Source organism: Lissotriton vulgaris, chromosome 7 (genome assembly GCF_964263255.1).
Source record: "Lissotriton vulgaris chromosome 7, aLisVul1.2, whole genome shotgun sequence".
Lineage (NCBI taxonomy): Eukaryota > Metazoa > Chordata > Amphibia > Caudata > Salamandridae > Lissotriton > Lissotriton vulgaris.
The window spans coordinates 1610513902-1610528028 of record NC_141695.1 but is presented as its reverse complement, the minus strand read 5'-3'; the positions used below and the strand labels follow the sequence as shown (position 1 = coordinate 1610528028).

General features: G+C 40.8%; 1 protein-coding gene across 2 annotated transcripts in view; it reads right to left on the bottom strand.

Moving 5' to 3' along the window:
- PCIF1 (phosphorylated CTD interacting factor 1) overlaps window positions 1-14127 on the bottom strand; it is a 140616-nt gene that overhangs the window by 1920 nt on the left and 124569 nt on the right. For both annotated transcript variants that reach the window (XM_086932538.1, XM_086932539.1), the window contains exons 12-15: window positions 12876-12962; window positions 8283-8467; window positions 7166-7259; window positions 4695-4870 (exon numbers count right to left, since the gene is read on the bottom strand). In XM_086932538.1, coding sequence (XP_086788664.1) covers window positions 4695-4870; window positions 7166-7259; window positions 8283-8467; window positions 12876-12962 — 542 coding nt within the window. The remainder of the gene's footprint in view (window positions 1-4694; window positions 4871-7165; window positions 7260-8282; window positions 8468-12875; window positions 12963-14127) is intronic.

Genomic DNA, 14127 nt, shown 5'->3' with positions numbered 1-14127 from the left:
CTCATAATCCCATCCCTCCTTCCAGTCACAAGGTCATCACTTACTGGTCTCCCTGTGGCCTCCAACAGTAACAGTTTATCCATAATACCTAAAGTTTGCACTATTGCATGAAGGTATTAGCCTGTACATCCTATAGCCTTCAGTTGCTGCACCTTCAAGGGGCTCCACTCAAAGTTTATTTTGGGACTCCACCTAATGCATAAACCAGGGGCATAAAGATACAGCTCCCACCTAGATATCCATCTTTTGTTCAACTCTAAGATCACTACTACCCTCATGAACTGTAGCAATATAATATTGCATGCTTATTCTAGGGTATCCACCCTTCTGGTCACTCCAACCTTCTAATTGTCCCATTGCCTGCTGTCCTGCTCATCAGGGTCTAACACCATCCTTATTTGTTATACCACATTCTCTTATTTGTATGCAAGGGCACTATGACCCATTTCCCAATAGCTGAAGAATCGAAACATGAGTGGCATTGAACCCACTGAAGCCAAAGTAAGATTATCAACTGGGACTTGGTCCAGCAATGCAAATATGGCTGTGTTTCCCTATGCCTGGGTCCTTAGATGGTACACCATTCAATATAATCTTTGGTGGCCAGTGTTGTCAGGTCGTGTGGTCCAAGTGCCCACATGTTCAGGCAGCGTGGGTCTTGCAGAAGACATAACGTTCATGTTCTCCTCAGGGACGTGTGTAAGAAGAGGAGTAAAACGTGTGTAGTACTATCCCTGGAGCCTGGATTTAAATTCGGGAAGACCATTAAAAACTTTACAAATGAGGTGGGAGTTGAAGATGCCCAAATTCAATTCCACTGCAGCTACTTCTGCTGTGATCTATCTTGCCTTGAAATCGAATCAGGAACTAACATTCAAAAGCATTGTGAACTCATTGTGAATGTGAAGCTTCAGACATCTCCAACCACCTTTGTAATTTTAGCGTTGTGTTTCAGGTAGCAGCACAGACAGCAGTGACAACTCTGTGTGTTGGGTACTTCACTCATTATTGCATTTAGCATTGATTTGAGGGCAATCTTCTTTTGGGTTTTGCAAGTGCTTTTATGTTATAGAAAATGTTGCAAATAATGACACTTCCTTTTTGTTTCCTGAAAGCTCCTCCTGAGCCAACAGTACCATGAGACAAGGTAAAGACAGGTTTTAAGACTCCTTTCTTGGCTCAGGGTGTTGAACAATAATCTGATGAAAGGAAACCCCACGTGCCTGCAATTACCGAGCATAGTAGGGTGAGGCTTTTTTAGTCGAAGGCTACTGTCTGAATATCTATGATTGACTTCACATCTGCATTATTTTAAGGCAATGTAGCTCCTTCTCTTTCACCCCTTGATGTTGTTGTTCTTCTCATTTCTCATAATATTTCTATATTTTCCCTAGAAAATTCCGTTTGTCTTATAAATTGAGTAAATTTAGAATTAAAATTAATTTATTAGCTTGATAATGTGTGTTTTTACACGAGACAACATAAAATTTGCTGCTCACGTTTTGTGCCCAGTTTGTTTATGATTTAACAAAAACTCTTTAAAAAAGCGAGGATTACAAAACAGGAACAAATAGAGGGCGTTGGGGGTTACAGTGCATACAATAAAGCAAATCAGGAGCTGGAAGAACACTTTGAATGTAATGTGAATGTAGAAACACAAAGGTGCAATTTTTTGAGGGTGCAAGAAGGGCATATCCCATTGATCACTATGTGCCCAGTTAAATATGCAACTTATCTTTTGTAACAACCCAGTGAATATGTAGTCTTCCTGCAGATTCTTCACCATGCTTCCAAGGGAGTTGACCGATTCTGGAAATTGTCAGAAATATCCGTTCACTAGTGCTGGTGGTATTGTGGATCCTTATAGTAATTACCAAATATGGCGAAGCAGATCCATAAAGACACCACCAGCACAGTGACGTCTGTTTCATCGAATGGTCAACAGCAGGAGTTTAGCACACTCCATGACACAGAAAAAAGTAGAGTATTAGGATAGCAATTTTCATGCAACTAAGGTGATAAACACTGATACACTTAAACATTCTATTTGGCACCAGAGTACTTAGCACAAAGCCTCCCAAGTAAACCCAAACTCATCCCCAGTGGACACCACCAGGCAGAGGGCTTGTTGTTATTTCGATGACAGAAGCTTTTGTATGTGTCTCCACCTTAGAATGTGCTCAGGCGTTCTATGTTTTATGCACTTCTTTACCATATTTTATTCATCCTAATTTCCTGGACATTGTGTTTCTTTAGTGTAATTCTCTTTGTCAGGCAGCAATGGAGATCTAAAACCACTAACATATTCAGCCATAAGCCTTGATCACGTGTTCTTGCAAGCCCAGTGAGTCAAGTGTGGAAAAGGAGTAACATGGTTATCCAAGCCCTGGAACACTAGTGATAAATGATAGTGCCAACCTTGAGTAATTCCTGACTTAGGGCTGTAAACCTGTTGCCTACTTCCTCCTCCAATAAATGTCTGATCTTTTAGCCATCATCATATTTATTCTGCCACTAATACTCATCCCTGAATGACTATCCTCTACTTATAGTTGGATACCTACATCAGCTCATTTACATTGCCTCAATTTACCAATTCCTGGGTCAACATCTTGCTATCACTGAATCTCAACCAATTAATCCCTGTGTTGTTGCTAAATTCCGAGGCTGCCTCAATTTGGTCTTTTCTCGCCTTCACTTCTTATTCACTGGGTTCCCATACTTGTTTATATCTATTTAGTTTGGAATTTTACACGCTGCCGCCCAGATACCACAGAGCACCATAGAATTTTAATGAAAGTCCAGGGCTGTGGAACACCCGGAGTCCAGTTGGCTATACTACGACTGCTAGCAGATATTCCACACTAGCTATCATCAGTTCTGAGGAATAGCCAAAGACTGTTCTAAATAGTTCATATTCAAGATAGTTGGGTTATGCATGCAATGTTGAGTTCAGAGAATTCCCAGACTTTGGGCCTCAAGCTCTTGGAAATCGGCCTCCATGTTTTTCCCACCAGAAGTAATGTTGTGTAATTTGATGCAGTAATACCAGAATAGATTGGATTTTTTTAATACATGGCCCTGATCACCTGTTCATTGCCTGGCTATCTCTACCCGTGCATCTATTTGCCTTCTCTTTCTGTTTATACTTAATTCTACATGTGTTCCATTTGCCACCTCTACCTACGCACCCCTGCTTCTCCTCATCCCCTTCCGCCACCTATACATCTCTGAGCCACTTCTTATTGGTCATCCCTGATTTTCCTCTTCATCTATGGGCTGCATACACCTGTTCATATGCTGCCCTTCTCCAGCAGTTCATTGCTGGGTCTCCTGCAACCATTTATTCTGAGCTGCCTCCCCTTTTCATCTATAGCTCTACTGCAGCCACTCATCCACCGGCCAACTGCTTCTTCCGTGTTAAATTCATAGGGCTTCTCAACACCTCTGCAACCACAGGCCCTCCACATTTTCATGATTGACCTATCTCTTCTCATGTACATCCATGCAGTGTGTCCTTGGGATGCAATGGGATTCATCCTCTTTCTCTGCCAGTGGGTTAAGCGCTGGTCAACTGTGGGTCACCTGCACCTGTTCATCTCCATGCTATTTATTCCTCCAAGTGTGTTGTATAAACCATGATGATCCCTAGACCAAAACATCCTTATATTGTTGGACTGCATCCTCCTCCTCCTTCCTCCCAAGGCCATTCTAGTTGATGGCCGTCCTCTACGAGAGTAGTTTGGAGCCCCATTCTTTTTCTGCCTGGGTCTTTTGCACCTCCTGTTCATTTATAGCCTTTCTCCTAACCACTAGGCCACTGCTTCCAACTATTTATCCCTCAACCATAGCCTCCCCTTCTAGTCATTCCTGGGCTGCAGCCTCATCCTCATCTTGCTCTTCCCTCAGCCTTTTCTTCTGGTTTGTCCATGGGCACCTCCTACTCAGCCTTGGGCTACTTTCTCCACTTGTTCACCCCATGACCTCTTTCACTTGATCCTTCAACTATTCATCACTGCACTATTACCTCCTCTTCTCTGGGCTTTTTATACCACCTGTACATCAATAGCCTCCCTGTGCACATCCCCGGGACACCCCCACCTCTGATTCATTCATTCATTCATTCATTCATTCATTCATTCATTCATTCATTCATTCATTCATTCCTACCCCATCTCTACACCCCTGTGCTCCCTCCTCTTGTCCAGACGTAGGGCTTGTATTCTTCTGGTTTATCAATAAGCAATGTTTTAACTTCTAGCTCGTTCCTAGCCTTTGTCCTCTTGTTTATCCCTGGACGTCTCCTACTCCAATTCCCCATCTGCTACCTCCTTCCCCTCATTTCATTCATCACACAGCTGGCTTCACTTTATGTCCATAGCTAGCCCTCTTCTGACTACTCTTCCATCCACTAGTGATGCGTCCTCATGCTGATGGCTTGAACCTCTGCGTCTTATCTCTGAGAATTCCAGAGAACAACCTGGCCCTTGCTATTTTTTAACAGGCCTGAGAATCACCTTGTTCCACTGTGAAATATCTAGGTACAGCATAGGACCCCAACATACTTCTTTCTGTGCTCAGATTCCCTCATACAGTAATTGAGGCTCATGTAAATGGATCAGTAGGAGACAATGCAAGACTGGGTAGGGAATAGCTCTACAGAGAAGAAAGAAAAGTAGCTTAAAGTTGAGTACTTTTTGCAGACATGTTGAGATCCACTGCGATACTCATGATCAAAGGCCGGCAGTGCAAGCTGATGTCGTTTGAACTTGCTCTGCTCCATACGGACCAGGGCTGGTGTCGGTGGGTCTCGCCACTCCGGAATGAAGATGATAAAGGACAGTGGTTCTTTTGAACTCTCCAGAAGTTTCTGAAAGGAAAGATCGAAGTAAAAGATTGTATCACAATGAATATAAAAAACATAATTTTGTTGATGCAGAGGAAAGGAAGAGGTACTTTGAGGATAGGGAATCTTTGCAAAAGGGCCTTCCCCTCTTCCCCAATGTAACATGTTATTCCAAAAAGCGATCTTAAAAACACAGCTGAAATAAGCAAAAAATTACTCACAAGCACTAGCATTAAAATACACATTAAATTACAACATATTTTCAAAAACTGAAATTTTACTAATAAAACATGCACATAAGAAGTACATTTTTCTATCCTATTTAAAGACCGGTCCAAAACAATCAGATTGAGGTACTGGATGAAAGTCATAAATATGAATGCACCATTCTCCTTCGATTTTGTTCCTGAAAAGCTGAAGACAAAGTGCTAGGATTTTGCATTCTTTGCTGTTACAACCGAGTTGATTTATCTATTCAGAAACTTCCCGAGCACTCATTTAAGTACCATTCTTGCGTTAGCTAGCGGAATTTGCTCAGCTCATCCAAATGTATACTTGGCAGATTTATTTGATGAACAAACAGGATGCTTGTTCCTAACTGACTGGTTAGATAATGCCTACTAGCAATGCCTGCCTGAACTGGCTGATCTGATTCATGGTAGAAACAGTTCCAGAATTGAATGGCCTGCCCTGACTGGGTGGGTGAAAGCATTTACGGCCGCCGACAAGCAGGCTCGACTACACAGCAATTGAGTTGCGTAGTAATCTACTAATGTCGCTGAGACAAGACAGCGAAAGAGTTGAGCTGTAGAATACGCCCTACCCATTTCTTACATAAACATGATCTCCTTTTACCCAAGCACTAAGTAATATTGTGCTTGCTCTCCTTCCTGCTTACGAAATTGTCTGGTGGGATGCTCAGTCAATTATCTGTCCTGAGGATGACCATGTACATATGACAGGTCGCAACGTCGTCGACGCAATTGTGGCCGCAATTTATGGAGGGCACATTGTTTTGTGTGTTGTAGTTCCAGTAGTGTTTTGGAACTCCGACTTTTATGTAACCCCGTTGTGTATGCCACTTGTCTGGTCGTGCATGTTTACCAATTGTTATATGTACCAGCGTATATGTCTGAGCCTCACAATATTACTTTTTTATTAAATAAATGACTCTTTATATGTTTTTCTAAGAAATCTTGTTTCTTGTATATGGGCCACACTGTCTATTATCCCCCCCTCCTTGTTTTACTATTTGGTGTGCAGTGTTCTTTGATGTAAGTACTTGTGACTAAATTATGTCTGTGTTATGATAATTTTGTGTCCGCTGTGAACCATTGTTTGGATAAAACACTGCCCTGACTTTCAGCATGTTTACGTATTATAACTGTATTGTGGGAGACTACTTTCCTTGGATAGGCAGTTGCACCTGTGGGATCACTAACCTTGCACAAATGAGTCAGATGATGAATTGATTAGGGAAAGACTTGTGAATTGGTAACCCTAATAGGTTGATGTTGCACTGACACCACTAAAGGACTGTATGGTGACTTATGGAAGAGTCCCAATTTTTTGTCTTCTGGAACCACTGGTCCTCATTATAATAGATTCACTGTACCATAGACAAAGTAAGGTAAGGCACAGTAGCCTCTTTTCCTAACCAGACTTAAAATGTGACTGACTTTTCTGAGGAGTGCTAACGTTTCTTCCTAATTCTTATACAACATGCTTTTTGTGCCCCTATAATGCAGCAAAAACATACATTTTCAAAATAAACATTTTATATCATTTAATGTAGCTAATTTTGAACGTATTCAAACATAAAGCACCCTTTGTCTCGTTGCTGAAGGTGCCACTTCAGACATGCCTTGTTAAAATTAAGGGTACCATGCCTAGAATTGTATACTCATTCCCAAGCTATTGCTGTGGGGAATTGGGTGCACATAATCTATTATTTCAGTTATCCAGGAATGGCAGGTGAGACTCCCTTTTATAAAAACAATGTAGTTCCCAGTCAGTCCATGGTGGCTTGTGGTAAAAGGAACGCTCTTGAAATACAAGAGCTAAGTTCAGCTCCTGCAACACAAATAATTATTTTGGCCCCTGCTACAAAACCACCAAGAGAATATTTCTCTAGTTTGGGTACCTGCCGCAGATGTTTGGTGCTTTGGAAGTTTTCCCTGCTTTGGCGAGGATTCAAGAATTATTTAGAGTTATTAGACTTTGTATTTGAAGTTATAAGATACACCATGAAGCAGTCCATTGGGTGGCAAACCAAAAGAACAAAGAAAGAGGAAGCATATCCTTGCAAGTATTTCTTACCTCAAAATGAGTAACCATGGCATCCATCAACTCCTCACAGAATGGAGGGTTTGCCTCAAAGGATCCACTGACGGGGAGGAATTCTAGACATGGCCTGAAAGAACCAAATGGCAATATCAAGAAAGCAATCTGGGGTGTGTGTGTGTGTGTGTGTGTGGGTGTGTGTCTCCATTTGGAAGGCAAATAAAAAGGATATGTATGCTGTTAAAGAGAGAAGGCTCTGGAAAAGGCTAATAGTAGGTGAGTGGGAAATGGCAAATAAAAGGAACAAAACTGTTGATTAGTTCTAGAACTTGGGGGGGCCAATGGATCGAAAGCATGAGAAAAGGGGAGCACATGAGTTCTCTGAACATGAAATTGGTGCACATTAATGGACTAAAATTATGAGGCATAAGGAGAGGGCTCAGACTATGAGAGCAGCAGAGAAATGCATAGAAGTAAGAAACGTAGAGACTGCTCAGGAGAGGAAATTGAGCCTGAGCCCAGTGGGAAAGCAAAAGTACGCTTGTGTATCTTGCATTACGGAGGCATCTCGGGATACTGAGGAAAGGCATTGTGTATGGAACTAGTTGGGAGCTGCATTTGGGTTTACAATCTGTTGCTGGTAGAATAGATAAGGCTGTCATTTGATCTGGAGAGTGGGACACTTGAAATAGTTGTAATTCGAGGACTACAAAGCATATACTTGAAGCGGAAAACCAAGATTTTATGCCGGAGTGAAGGAAGCAAAAATATGCTGGTGCGGTATAGAAGAAAGAAGTAGGAAAAGTCCGTAAGTTCGAGAGAGTAGAGAGGACCATTGTTTGGAGGTAGGCTTGGACAGGAGAGAGAAAAGCAGAAAAGAGCTGCCTTTAGAGTGCTTAAAAACACCATAGACGTGATAAAATACTATGTGACATGGCAAGTAAAGCAGTGAAGGATCAAAGAATATGGAAATGAAAGCCTTTCGAAAGGAATCACAAATAGGACTTCTAACATGCTGCAATTACGACAGTGTAAATTAACAGGGTGCAGAACGGAAAGATGTGTGACAGCACATAGTTCCAGGTTTCATGACTGCATGTTTGACTAAATGTATAACCTCCCCGCCCAAACCAGAACCTCACACACAACTCACCCTCTTGATCCAAAGTAGCCATCAGTATCTGCAAACGCGGAGCAAAACTGCTTGAAGTAACAGTTGAGCGGAGAGGCAAAGCATTCGAAGGTCACACCAAAATGCTTATTTAGGGCTTCAAATACATGAACTGGTAGAGCACCCTGCAGGCCTGTGCCTTCATATAGCCCAACTCCAAACATCACCTAAGAAAGAAAGAGAGCTTTAATTGAACCCCGACCCCAGAAAATACCACTATCTCCCTCACTCCCAACACATTGTGATTATCAAAATTGTATGATACATTTCTGAGAAAGAATGAAACAATTTCTCCATGAATTTGAAAGCTACAACACTTTCCGCCTAATTTTTTACTGGCTCATTCAAAACAATGTAGACGCTTGCTGAAGTGATGTTGGCAATGTACTGCACATGAGACCTATGAAAAGCACTTGTGCAATTATAGAATATATCAATTGTAAAAATCTTCCTTACGACTTCCTGCCGTAACAACATCTAGATAGGGAATAAAAGAAATAAAACTGCCCATATTAATTCTTGTATGGTTGTGAAGATAAGGGTCTGAATGGAATGTGGAACTGTATGGGTGTCTGGGCTGCATTTTCTGCCTCTTATCATGCAGAATGGTGTGACTAGGTGGGACCTGAAGACATTTGTTGAAGGTCGGAGTTCTGGTAAAAAGCTTTAATAAAGGAGGGAAGACCGATGACTAAGGGCTGCATGGATGTTGCTGACCATGTATGGATAGGGCTTAGTTTATAACCATATTGAATTTTGTCCTGTCAAAGTAACTGCAGAGAACCCTCTTCAAATAAAGAATAAAAAGCAAGCATCTGATGGATAAATCAGATTAGAAATAAATGTTTGAAGTAAAATGTTTTAACTTGCCTGGAAATCTGATATTCCAGGAGGAGGAAGAAATGACTTGAAGGTTCCCAAACGTAAATAGTAAGCAATAAAAAAAAATTGCAAAACATTTTGCTGGATATAAAAAGGTAAGGTGAAACGGTTTCCTCCTAGTTTGCCGTGATGGGGATGAACTTCCTAAAAGAGAGAGGAGCATAGCTTGGAGAGAAGAAAACGACCACCATATGGCCAATGTAGCGTTATGGTTACGCTACATTGATGATATCTTTCTATTATGGAAAGGAACGAGATCCGAGTTTCTAACTTTCTTTGACGAACTGAACAACAACTCAGTAGGGTTAAAATTCACCTACAACATTAGCAACAAAGAAGTGGAATTCCTGGATACTAAAGTATATGTTCATAACAACCAAATACATACAACAACCTTCAGGAAGAAAACGGCCACAAACAGTATATTGCACGGACGAAGCTTTCATCCTGAAAAATTGAAGAAAAGCATCCCATATGGTGAATTGTTGAGAATGCAGAGAAATTGTTCTGAAGAAAGAGAAATGGAAAAAAACTTTGATGACAAAAAAAAAAAAAATTTTATAACGCGGTTACAAACTTGAAGACATCATCCAGGGAGAAATGAAAGCGAGAACCAAAACCAGAGCGGAAACATTACTACCCAAAACATCGGGCATTGATCTCAACACAAAACAAACTAAGACTGATCCCCCTAGGATGATCATCACATACAGCAAAGAATGTCACAAAATACGGAAAATACTAAGCAAGTACTGGCATCTGATCCAAAAAGACCCCGATATAGGTAAAAATGTGGGAGAAAGACCTTTAATGACCTACAGAAGAGCTCCCAACCTTGCGGACCACTTAGTACATAGCCATTATGAAGATAAAAAAATGACCAATTGGCTAACGGAAAAGAAGAAATCATTTGTAAGATGCAGTACCTGCAAAGCCTGCAAGATAGGAAAAAATACGAAGACAATAATTGATCCTAAAGGCAAAGCATACACTATAAGAGAGCACATCACATGTGAAACCAGTTTTGTAGTCTACATGCTACAATGTTACTGTGGGAAGCAGTACATTGGCAGTACCACCTGTACTCTAAAGAAAAGGATTTTGGAGCACATTCATGCGATACAGAACAAAGACTTCACATATGCTATGGCCAAACATGTATTAACTCACAACAACAAAACGTGGAAGGACACTCATTTCTTCGGTTTGGCCTTAATACAGCAGCACGAACGTGGTGGCAATAGAAAACTAAATCTAAGAAGACTAGAATCAAAACTGATCATGCGTTTCAAAACGAGACAACCGATAGGTTTGAATGGGGACGAAGAACTCTACTTTCACCTCTAAACAGATGTACTCCGAAAATCTGCCTTAGAAAATCTAGTAACTCAATCAACATTGGGAAACAATGTATGACCGAATGAAACCTATTGCTCTCTTTAATCAGTGCATATGTACATTTCAGTGTCTAATCATTGGCAGTGATCAGGGCACTCAGCCCGAGGAATACAAAACTGCTTGCACAGCCGGAACAGTTAAAACATCGCAAAAAATGGAGGAGGAATCTCCTTTAAGTGCACAGTTAAACACACTGCCGAGACACGCAATCTGAGTGCTAACTGGACATTAATTATATGCATGGCACTAAGCCTGAATTGTACAAAAATAGATCTGTATGCATATATACAACAACATGACACAAATGTTGTGAATAAGTGTGCGAAATAAGTCTTGAACTGCATGTCCCACAATGCACTTTGAAATGCACTAGAACATAAATAATTGAAAGTAAAGTAGTACAACTGTGTAACACTGCAGTGAGAAGGAACCATCTGGTTCGAAACGCGTAGGCTGTAACAGTGTCTGAATAAATCTTCATTGCATCCAACGAGCGGAGTGCTGGCTTTTCCTTTTCGTGAAAGATTAACTCACAGGACCCGGTCCTGGCCCCGAACCCAGCACCGACTTGCCAAGCTGTTCCCTCTGCGACAGGATCGTTTGTGAATGATATATATATATATCTATATATATATATCTATATATATATATATATATATATATATATATATAAGGTTCTCATCTATCTCAGCCACCTTAGCTAGAACGCACATGCCCTCTTTATAGCAGAGGGTTACGCCCAATGTGGACAGTCGGAGTTAAGAATATTTATCAGCACTAGCATTGCCAAAGTATAACCTAGATGCAGTAAGATCACAGAAAATGGGTTTTTAGGAAAAAGGATTTAATCCTGGCCAAAAATGCAATGAAGCTTTGTCAGCTTACATAGAATAGTACTGCACCTTGGGTCCAAGGATGCTTCATAAATATTGGATGATTTACAACTTGCAGTTTGCAACAGTCATATTTTGGCTATTTTATCTATCAAGATGTCTCTGAAATATTGTTGTAGGGTTCATTAAAATACTGCAGCAAGGTGGAGAAAGAAAGTGTTTCCAGAAAATCTTCAATAATGGGAAAAAGGTCTCAGGTGGAATTTGAGCCTCTACGAATTTGAGAACTCAGATGGTCTGCCTTTGTCTGTATAACTAATTTGCGTGAGCAGTGGAGTCTTGCAGAGGCTTTTGGATTAATACAAGGATCTCAATGAGGGTTTCTCATTTGCAAGGGGTCTGCCAAGATGGAATGTCACAATGTGCGTGCATTTAGAGAGGAAAAAACAGCTACTGCTCTTGAGCCTTTTTTATAATTGTATACAGGAAGGAAACCAAATGAAAACCAGCTGACCTTTAAACAAATCCAGTACAGGACTGGAGTTTACTAAGGAAGGATACTGCTTTAAGGTCGGACTACCCCAGCAGGGATATTTGTCTGACTGTTACAAGAGCATAAGTATATATCAGGTCTAATATAGGACCCATCTTGGCAGAAACTGGTGAGTTCTTGGTTCATTAGCAAGTTCTAAGTAGCTGGGAGTGACAATTCAGTTACAATACTGGTAAAGTCACAAAATACTATGGTTTGCACCTGACTCACAATGTTTGTTATAAGGGCAAAAACATTAACAGTCTTGTATTTTTTTGTGATTACCTATAGAAGACAAAACTGTATAGTCTTATAGTTCAGTTTATGTTTAAAATAAACATTTCACTGTTTGAAAAAAGTAACAGCTTCCGGCTAACTGCCCGAAGTAAATTTGCACTGTAAAAAAGAAAATAATAGGGTACTTGCGTAATGTTGTCCTATATTTCAATCTCGAGATTCTAGTTTACATTGGCAAACCACCCCGCTTTTAGCCTTGTAGTTTACATGGTACCATTACAAATTCTACCATGATTGTCTCAATTTTATATACTGGATTATGTGACTTAGCAATCACTGTGTGTATGTTTTAAAATATGTGTGGGCCAATTTGAAAGTCAATTAGAAGTAGGAGGGATTTAGAAAAATGTGGTAGCACCACAGTTCCTTATCCTTTTAAGAGCTTTGCTATTTTGAAAACGATCAAAGAATCTGTAGAATTGCTAAGAAGAGTACCCGATAATTAAAGGCAGTTCCATTCTGTAACTAATCGCAGTTTAAGGTATCAAACTAATGGGTTACGTTGCAAGACACTGAGAATTGTAAAGACTACTATAGTCTTAATATACCTCAACAGTCAAAGTTCTATGCCAGTAGGCAAGTGGAAAACTCCCAGCCCAAATAGTTAAGGACAATCACAAGTAAACAACTTACCTGATATCGACGAAGCAGACACCAGACACGAGGCAGAAATTTCTCAAAAGTTGAGTCATCTATGCAGCTGTATCGATAGAGGTACCACTGCAAGACAAGACTACTGAGTTACCAGCAGATAACACCAACTACAGGAACCACTGCAAGAGAAGACTGTGGTGTTACCAAGTGACAACACTCAAACCTGTGGCTTCCTCAGCAGCAGCTTCCATTGTAGAAACTTTGTAAGAGAAGGCCACTCCACAACATTACTAAGGGTTTCAAACGTACCACACACACAGGAATTACCAGGGCAAAATTTTGAATGTGTGTACATAAATGAAATATTATTTGGAGTGGACAATAGTCTACCTCAAAGGATAAGGCTACCAGCAGCTAGATGTCACACAAATTAAATTAAATAAACCTTTGCTTAATTCCTGGTGACGTGACATGAAGCAGTCATGCTTTATGTAAGGCAATGTCTAAAGTATTGAAGCAGTGCATAAACAGTACTAAAAGTCACATAAAACAAATTCCACAACCAATTTAAAAATGAAGAGAAAACGTTTATGAAAATAGTACAAGAAAGCACCAGTGTCAATTACAGTTCATGCAAAGTGGTAAGTGGTAGACCAGGACTGAGGTGTGATTTGAGGCTGAACGTAATGGAATCCTGGTCAGCAGAGGCGTAACACAGGCCCCCGCAGTGCGGGGGGGTGGGGGGGGGCAGGGGTTGAAGGGGGCCCCCTCAGCACTGTACTCACGCCAGAAAGCTCCGGATTAAATCCAGAGAGGGCCCCTCTGTGCACCTTGCAGGGAGGCCCCTACGAATTTTGTTACGCCACTGCTGGTCAGACACAACAAGTGGATCGTCCCAGTGAAAGTATGGAAGTCAAAAAGTTTGAAAACATTTCTAAGCTCTAACGCAGAAAGGGGCTTTGTCAATTTTTTAGAAGAAATCTCCTGGAGCGGAACGCAACTGAAATTGTAGCTGCCGCAGTGTAAGTGAAGACTGGATACTTGAAGCAGATTAGTCCCCAGAAAGGACTTAGTTGCTTTTTCTGTGGTGAACCTTGACAGGGATGAAGCTCTTTCACAGCTAATTCGGGCCAAGTACAGGCCTGGAAAGTTGCTGTAGATCTAATGCTAATTAGCATCCAGCAGCTTCAGCCAAGGTAAAGATAATGTTCTAAAAGTTACAATTCGAATATATTTAATAAAAACCGACCTCACTATTAGACTGGCTGTTTATTAAATATAAAGATAAGTC